General features: G+C 44.5%; 1 protein-coding gene across 1 annotated transcript; it reads right to left on the bottom strand.

The window, feature by feature from the left end:
• Positions 1–3,781: 3,781 nt before the first annotated feature.
• LOC107300107 (GTPase IMAP family member 7-like) lies at positions 3,782–6,934 on the bottom strand. Its single transcript, XM_015829450.1, has 2 exons — positions 6,894–6,934; positions 3,782–4,665 (listed from the first exon to the last, which is right to left on the bottom strand). Exons 1-2 carry the CDS (start codon positions 6,910–6,912, stop codon positions 3,998–4,000), a joined length of 687 nt encoding a protein of 228 aa, XP_015684936.1. The 5' UTR covers positions 6,913–6,934; the 3' UTR covers positions 3,782–3,997.
• Between the last annotated feature and the right edge of the window lie 2,542 nt (positions 6,935–9,476).

Here is a 9,476-nt window from a genome sequence, read left to right on the forward strand (position 1 = left end):
TCTATTTATCTATATTTATATCTATCTATCATCCATCAATATCTATTTTATATCTCTTATATCTATCATATCTATCAATCATATACTGTCTGTCTATCTATCTGTCTGTCTATTTATCTATCTATTTATCTATATCTATCATCTATATCAATATATCTATCATATCTATCAATCATATACTATCTGTCTATCTGTCTTTCTATTTATTTATCTATATATTTATCTATATCTATTTATCTATATCTATCATCTATATCAATATATCTATCATATCTATCAATCATATATTATTATTAATCTGTCCATCTCTGTGCATTCCAGTATTTTTTTTTAATGACTTCTTCCTCCGACGGCGCTGCTTCGTTTTCCCAGTATTGCGCGAAGACTATTCTTGCTGCTGTTACGACGCGCAAAGCCAAGTATCAACTTTTGTTTCTTAGTCTTTTCTGGCGTTGTACCTAGTAGAAAAAGGTCAGGTTTAAATTCCACATGTGGTCCCAATATTTTTTTGGGACCAAGCCTGTATCTTTTCCCCAATAGGCGTTTGCTTTACCACATGTCCACCAAACACAAGAAGACGTGCCTGGGTTAGGCTTACATTTCCGACATCTATCTGACATATTTTTAAACACTTTTTTTTTGCTAATCTTGCTGGTGGCAAGTGCCACGGTTCTGGATCAGCCAGTTAGATGGGTCTGCATGTTAGAATGGTTGGCATTTGTAAGGTTAAGCGCCGTCTCCTTAAGAGACGGCTTATGGGTAATGTAGTTTAGCTATTCAGTGAATCCCATGGTAACAAGTCAGTAGGAGGAGCTACTAAGTCAGTGGTTCTCAACCTTTTTAATGCCGTGACCCCCAACCGGTCGTAAGTCGAGGACTAAACCGGTCGTAAGTCGAGGACTAAACCGGTCGTAAGTCGAGGACTACCCAACCGGTCATAAGTCGAGGACTTTCCCTGCCTGGGAGCGCCGCGCATGCGTGGTTCCGCCCCCTGCGCCGGCCGAGGCGTAGCTGGCAAGCGGCAGAGATGGAGCAGGCCGACCACCAGCTGGCCCAGCTCAAGGGAGGTAAGGCACCCGCCGGAAAAGGGGGAAAAAATGGCGGACAAAAAAAATGGCGGACAACCTTGCGCCACCCCTCGCATCCAGGCTGCCAACCTGGAAAAGGATGGGGTGTTGTGCACCCAGAAACCGTCTGCGCTTCAGTTTGAGAGGCCGCGTTCTGTCCCAGCCTACGCGAGTCCTTGTTACGCTCACAAGGAGTAACCCCTCTTCCAACAAGCAAGGGACCGCAGGAAACAACCAATCCCCTTTTATTATTCACAGACCTGAGTCCGTGTCCAAGGCGAACAAAACGCAGTTCACACAGAAACTCGATTCCTCGACATGAACTGTGGCCTTTGGCCACCAGCACCTCCCACCCCTCCCTTTTTATTATGCAGCCCAGGCGTGGCTTCCTAATGCCTTCTCGTTTGCCTTTGGAGCCGCCCCATTGCATCCCTCTGTCCTACTCGCTTTGCCTGCCGGCGCATTCGTGCATCCGAGATTTGTCCCAGCTGTTCTTCATCACTGTCCAACTCAGGCTGCGTCTCAGCCTGCGCGCGAGTAGAGGGGCCAGGCTCCTCGTCCGACTGCTAAGTCTTGGAGCTCCTCAGAGCCTTCCTCTTGACTCTGACGTCACGCCAGGCCCCTCCTCCTCCTCCTGATTCCTCGGACTCAGCTGCTGGGTCCACTGGCCGGCGAGGAATCGCAACGTGCAGACCGCACGGACTCACCCCACCAACGGCCTGCGCCCGTCTTCAACAGCGAAGGGACCCAGGGCAGGAAAACGTCCTGCTGAATTAGTGCCTTCCCTGGGGGGAGCCTTTTGTAAACGATTTGCTGAGCCCTTTGTGTAGGTTTTTTTTTTCCCCACCTGTTTCGCCCGTGCGAATTTTCCCCAAGTTTTTAAAAGTCATTTGCCTTACAAGGGCATTGTGGTAGGGTGGGGGGGTGGGGTTTGTGGGGATGAAGGTCCAAATGTCCCTCGGTTCCGAATGTTTGATTTCCCAGCGAGAACTGGACACCCGCCCATGATCCAGCCCTGGAATAGGGCAGAAGAAATAGAAATAAATAGAAATAGAAATAAATAGAAATAGAAATAAATAGAAATAGAAATAATAGAAATAATAGAAATAAAAATAATAGAAATAGCAACAGAAATAATAGAAATAGCAATAGAAATAATAGAAATAGAAATAGAAATAGAAATAAATAGAAATAGAAATAAATAGAAATAGAAATAGAAAGAACAGAACAGAAATAATAGAAATAGAAATAAATAGAAATAGAAATAAATAGAAACAGAAAGAATAGAAATAGAAATAGAAAGAAATAAAAAGAAATAAAAATAGAAAGAAATAGAAAGAAATAATAAAAATAGAAATAGATATACAAATAAATAAAAATAGAAATAATAGAAATAGAAATAGAAATAGAAATAAAAAAAATAGAAATAGAATAGAAATAGAAATAGAAATAACAGAATAGAAATAATAGAAAGAAAGAAATAGATATACAAATAAATAAAAATAGAAATAATAGAAATAGAAATAGAAAGAAATAGAAATAATAGAAATAGAAATAAATAAAAATAGAAATAGAATAGAAATAGAAATAATAGAAATAGAAATAACAGAATAGAAATAATAGAAATAGATATACAAATAAATAAAAATAGAAATAGAAATAGAAATAACAATAGAAATAATAGAAATAGAAATAAATAGATATACAAATAAATAGAAATAGAAATAATAGAAATAGAAATAAATAGAAATAGAAATAAATAGAAACAGAAATAATAGAAATAGATATAAATAGAAACAGAAATAATAGAAATAATAGAAATAGAAATAAATAGAAATAGAAATAGAAATAAATAGAAATAGAAATAAATAGAAATAGAAATAATACAAATAGAAATAAATACAAATAGAAATAAATGGAAATAGAAATAATAGAATTCTTTATTGGCCACGTATGATTGGAATATACAAGGAATTTATCTCCGGTGCTTAAGCTCTCGCTGTGCGTACAAGCAAGAAGTGGTAAATCATGGTTGTAAATCATAAAACGCGATCATCCTAAATCATAAGATACAACGCTTAGTGATAGACATAGGATACTAAATAAGCAATCGATATATAAATCATAATAGGATACTAAATAAAAGCAATCGACATAAATCATAATAGGATACTAAATAAAAGCAATCGACATAAATCATAATAGGATACTAAATAAAAAGCAATTGACGTAATCATGAGATACAAATAGCAAAGTTACAGTTATAAGAAGCTAAGGAAATTGGTAATAGCAAAGAGGGGCTGCCCCAAAGAAGAGGGAGTCAAGCTCTTCTCCAAAGCCCCTGAAGGCAGGACAAGAAGCAACGGATGGAAACTAAATCAAGGAGAGAAGCAACCTGGAACTAAGGAGAAACTTCCTAACTGTGAGGACAATTCACCAGTGGAACTGCTTGCCACTGGAGGTTGTGTGCGCTCCATCACTGGAGGTTTTTAAGAAGAGACTGGACAGCCACCTGTCTCAAATTGTATGGGGCCTCCTGCTGGAGCAGGGGATTGGACTAGATGACCTCCGAGGTCCCTTCCCGTTCTATTCTGACGGAATCTATGGGGATTCTCAGTCATCCACGCCAGGGCTATCCCAAAGGTGCTTTTCCAAAAGGCCACTGGACTTTCTCGGTGTTTTTCCTCGGAAGACATTTCGCTTCTCCTCCCAAGAAGCTTCTTCGGTCGGAACCGAAGACCCGTCAGAAACCGAGGAAGCTTCTGGGCCGTGAAGCGAAATGTCTCCAGGGGGAAAAACGAAGTCCAGTGGCACTTTTGGGGGAAACGAGAAAAGCGCGCCTTTGGGATAACGGCGCAGCCCGAGGGATTCAGGGCCGCCACCTCCGGTCCAGACGTGCCAGAAGGGCGTGTCCATCCGGAGCGCCGGAATCACAGGATGTTGCATAGCCATCCGGGGACGCTCTTTTTGTCCTCCTCCATCATGTCCTTGGTGTAAAAGGGGCTGGAATTGTTCTGGCGCACGAGCTCGTCCACCATCCGGATCAGCTCGTCGACCTGATCCTGCCGTTCCCGCCCCACCGCCTTGTTGTTGAAGGCCAGGCATCGGTTCCCGCAACTCTGAATCTGATCCCTCAGCACCCGCAAGCTCTCGTTGTCGTTGCTGTCCTCGGACAGCAGTTCGTGAAGAGAGCGCCCCTCCAGATCCTCCTTCCGGGTGAACAAGACGATCATGTAAGTCTTCGCTTTGAGGCTGAAGATGTCTTTGAGGAGTTTAGCAACCTCTATCTCCTCCCGGCTGAAACGGCTCAGGCAGATGACCTGGAGGATGACGTGGGGACCCGGAGAGCAGAGGTTCAAGCATCTTCTCACTTCCGCAATGGTCACCGGCGGCGGGTGTTTCGTATCGAAAAAGCCCGGCGTGTCGATCACAGCCAGAGTCCTATTATCCGGGAGGGTCCCCGTGACCATTTTACATCTGGCAGTGACGGACCTGGGCACCATCTTGGAGATGAAGGCTTCCCACCCTAAAATGGTGTTGCCGGTGGCACTTTTCCCGTTGCCCGTTTTGCCGACCATGACGATTCTCAGGTCTGGAACTGGAAGGGGGAGAAAAAGACAAATCGGTCAGCGGCGTCCCGTCGCTCGCACGGGAGAGAATTGAGGGGAGAAAACGGCAAGAAGAAGGCGACGGGCAACGGGGAGAAAGCACAGCTGCTTCACTCGAGTCAAAATAGGCGAGAAGAAACAGTCCTGCCTCTCAAAAAGGGCACCGTAAAAAACAGATTAGGAACACGAGTCAAAATAGGCGAGAATATACAGTGCCGCCTCTCAAAAACAGCACCGTAAAAAACAGATTAGGAATACGAGTCAAAATAGGCGAGAAGAAACAGTCCCGCCTCTCAAAAAGGGCACCGTAAAAAACAGATTAGGAACACGAGTCAAAATAGGCGAGAATAAACAGTCCCGCCTCTCAAAAACAGCACCGTAAAAANAGAAGAAACAGTCCCGCCTCTCAAAAACGGCACCGTAAAAAACAGATTAGGAATACTAGTCAAAATAGGCAAGAAGAAACAGTCCTGCCTCTCAAAAACAGCACCGTAAAAAACAGATTAGGAATACGAGTCAAAATAGGCGAGAATAAGCAATCCCGCCTGTCAAAAAAGGCACCGTAAAAAACAGATTAGGAACACGAGTCAAAATAGGCGAGAAGAAACAGTCCTGCCTCTCAAAAAGGGCACCGTAAAAAACAGATTAGGAATACGAGTCAAAATAGGTGAGAATAAACAATCCCGCCTCTCAAAAACGGCACCGTTTTTGACCCAGGAAACTACAGGCCTATCAGCCATACGGCATTCCCTGGGAAGATTCTGGAAAAGATAATCAAGCGACGATGATCTGGCAAATACCTAGAGGCAAACAAGGTCATAACCAAAAGCCAACATGGGTTTGTCCAAAACAGACAAACGTTTGTGCCTTCTTCGACGAGGTGAAAGAAATTAGCGGATCAGAGAAATGCTGTGGATACACCTACCTGGGTTTCAGCAAGGCGTTCGAGAGAGTAGACCACAACCTACTTCTTGGTAAGATAGAGAAAAAAAATGTGGGACACGCAGCATCGCCACCCGACGGATTTGTAACTGGCTGACGAAGCCGTACTCAAACGAGTCATCCTTAACGGTGCGATGTCCACATGGAGGGAAGTAAGCAGAGTTGGTACCACACGTTTCTGTCTTAGGCCCCAAATGCCTGCGACGCTTGCACAATTTGAGGCCCCGAACGCCCCCGATGCTCACGAGTGGGACTGTGCACACGCAAACACACACATGTGCACCAGCCAGCCTCTCAAGGACCCGGTTGTTTACACAAGTGGGGCCAAGAGCACCTGCGAGACTCGCGCGAGAAAGACCCTTAGCGCCTGCAAGACTCGCACGAGTGAGGCCCATAGCGCCTGTGAGACTCCCACAAGTGAGGCCCTTAGCGCCTGCGAGACTCGTACGAGTGAGGCCCTTAGCGCCGAGACTCGCACGAGTGGAGCTGTGTACCTGCATACACACGCACGAACCAGCCAGCCACTCAAGGGCCCGGTTGTTTACGCGTGGGGCCGAGAGCGCCTGCGAGACTCACACGAGTGAGGCCCTTAGTGCCTGCGAGACTCCCGCAAGTGAGGCCCTTAGCGCCTGTGAGACTCGCACAAGTGAGGCCCTTAGCGCCTGTGAGACTCACACGAGTGAGGCCCTTAGCGCCTACGAGACTCGCATGAGTGGAGCTGTGTACCCACATACACACGCACGTACCAGCCAGCCACTCAAGGGCCCGGTTGTTTACGCAAGTGGGGCCAAGAGCGCCTGTGAGGCTCGCGCGCGTGAGGCCCTTAGCGCCTGCAAGACTCGCACGAGTGGAGCTGTGTACCCGCATACACACGCACGTACCAGCCAGCCACTCAAGGGCCCGGTTGTTTACGCAAGTGGGGCCAAGAGCGCCTGTGAGGCTCGCGCGCGTGAGGCCCTTAGTGCCTGCGAGACTCGCACGAGTGGAGCTGTGTACCTGCATACACACGCTCGAACCAGCCAGCCACTCAAGGGCCCGGTTCCTCGCGCAAGTGGGACCCAGAACGCCTGCAACACTTGCGCGAGTGAGGCCCCAAATGCCCGCGATGCTCGCGTGAGTGGGGCTGTGCCCACGAGCACACGCGCGCGCACCAGCCAGCCACTCACGGGGCCCGGTTGTGAGGCGGCCACGGACCGGTCATAGGCTGCAGCCGAGACCCCCCAAAGAGCGGCGTCACAAGACGGCGCCTCCCACCCTTCTCGTAACCGAGATTCACCTGATTTAGCCGCACCCATCTTGCCAGCAGCTGGAGTCTCTTCCGCCGATCGTCAGGGTTTCTGAAGGAAAGAGCAAACCGAGAAGGGAGTGAGGGGTTCAGGAAGCCTCTTTCGGAAGCAAGGGGGGTGCAGCAGCACGGGAGAAAGAGCAGGGGAAAAAAAAAGGAGGCGAGGCCAAGCTGCGTCCCGGAGAGCAGAGGCAGCCTTCAAAGACCGCCCGTTTGCAACCACAGCGGCATTCCACATTTCTGTCGTTAAGCAAGGCGTCGCTTAAGTACGTTTGGCCCCATTTTCCCGCCTTCCTTGCCGTAGCTCTTCAGTGGATCGCCGTCGGTCACCCGGTCGTTAAGCGAACCCGGATTTTCCCCATTGACGTGGCTCGCCGGAAGGTCGCAAAAGGAGCCAGGGCCACGGTCACAAATACGAACCCATTGCCCGGCGTCTTTAAAAAAAAACGACTCGCGCTTACGACCGTTGCCGCATTCCCCGGGGCCCCGTGACTAAAATTCGAGTGTTTGGCCACCGGCTCGTCTTTCTGACGCTTGTCGTGTCCGGGGGACGCGCCGCGATCCCCTTTTGCGACCTTCCGACAAGCGAAGTCGACGGGGAAGAGCCCGATTCACTTCACGACCGGCTGACTGACTTAACAACGGTAGGGATTCACTTTAACAACGGGGGCAAGAATGGGCGTTAACACGGAGGACAACACCCCTTTAGCGACCGAAATGGGGAACTCCCTTGCGGTCGTAACTGGAGGACCGCCAGTCTTCAAAAACGATCCTTATTTCGAGTCCGTTTTGGGAAGATTCGGCCGGAGCGGCAGGGCTTTAAAAATGGGGGGGGGTCCAGATTGCTAGGGGGGTCCTTGGGCCTTCTGGGTCTCCTCCCCCTGCCCCCCCCAAAAGAAACCAGCCACTTCCCCCCTTTTGGCCTGTGGCGTTTCAGCTCTGCTCTCTCAGGGCGGAGCGTGTTTAGGAAATCCTGGGGGTGCCATGAAATGAGGTTATTATGGGCTGGGAAGTCAGGCGGATTTTTGTTCCCGTATTAAAAAAAACAAAAAAAATAAGGGTTTTGTTTGGGGGGGAGGAGTTTAACCATTTGGGGTCCAGGCAGATTTATGTAAATAATCTCTTTACGTTCTATTTATATCCCTTCTGTTTCCATTGTTAATTACGTTAATGGAGGGGATTCAAAGGGAATAAGGGTAGCCTATGACTTACGATTATCTATCATCTATCTATCTATCTATCTATCTATCTATCTATCTATCTATTTCTATCACCTATCTGTCTATCTTACTTTCTATATCTATCTATTTCTATCTCTATATCTATTTCGAACTATCATCTATCTATATCTCTATATATCTATCTCTATTTCTGTCTATCTATATATCTCTATCTATATCAATTTATCTCTACCTCTGTCTATCATCTATCTCTATCTATCTATTTCTATCACCTATCATTCTATTTCTATATCTATATCTATTTCTATCTCTATCTATCTATATATCTATATATCCATCCCTATTTCTATCTATTTCTATCATATTTATCTCTATCTATCATATCTATCTCTATCTATCTCTATCATCTATCTGTCTATTTCTATCTCTGTCTGTATCTATCATATCTATCTATATCTATATATCTATTTCTGTCTATATATCTATCTATATTTCTCTATGTATATCTCTATCTCTATCTATCTATCTATCTATCTATCTATTTCTATCCTATCTATCTTACTATTTCTATATCTATATATTTCTATCTCTATCTATCATATCTATATTTCGAACTATCATCTATCTACATCTCTATATATCTATCTCTATTTCTGTCTATATATCTATGTCTGTCAATTTATCTCTACATCTATCTATCATCTATCTATCTATCTATCTATCTATCTATCTATCTATTTCTATCACCTATCATTCTATTTCTATATCTATATCTATTTCTCTCTCTCTCTATCTATTTCTATCACCTATCATTCTATTTCTATATCTATTTCTATTTCTCTCTCTCTCTCTCTATTTCTATCTGTCTATCTTACTATTTCTATATCTATATATTTCTATCTCTATCATATCTATATTTCGAACTATCATCTATCTACATCTCTATATATCTATCTCTATTTCTATCTATATCTGTCTGTTAATTTATCTCTACCTCTATCTATGTATCTATGTATGTATCTATGTATCTATCTATCTATCTATCTATCTATCTATCTATCTATCTATCTATCTATTTCTATCACCTATCATTCTCATTCTATATCTATATCTATCTATATCTATATCTATATCTATATCTATCCCTATCTATCTATCTATCTATCTATCTATCTATCTATCTATCTATCTATCTATCTATCTATCTATCTATCTATCTATCTATCTATCACCTGTCTATCTTCTCCGTCTATTTATTTCTATATCTATGTATCTATCTTATCTATTTATCTATCTATCTATCTATCTATCTATCATCTATCATCTATCTATCTATCTATCTATCTATCTATCTATCTATCTATCTATCTATCTATCTATCTATCTATCTATC

This window comes from Protobothrops mucrosquamatus, unplaced genomic scaffold, assembly GCF_001527695.2.
Source record: "Protobothrops mucrosquamatus isolate PMUCROS unplaced genomic scaffold, P.Mucros_1.0 scaffold6154, whole genome shotgun sequence".
NCBI classification, from domain to species: domain Eukaryota; kingdom Metazoa; phylum Chordata; class Lepidosauria; order Squamata; family Viperidae; genus Protobothrops; species Protobothrops mucrosquamatus.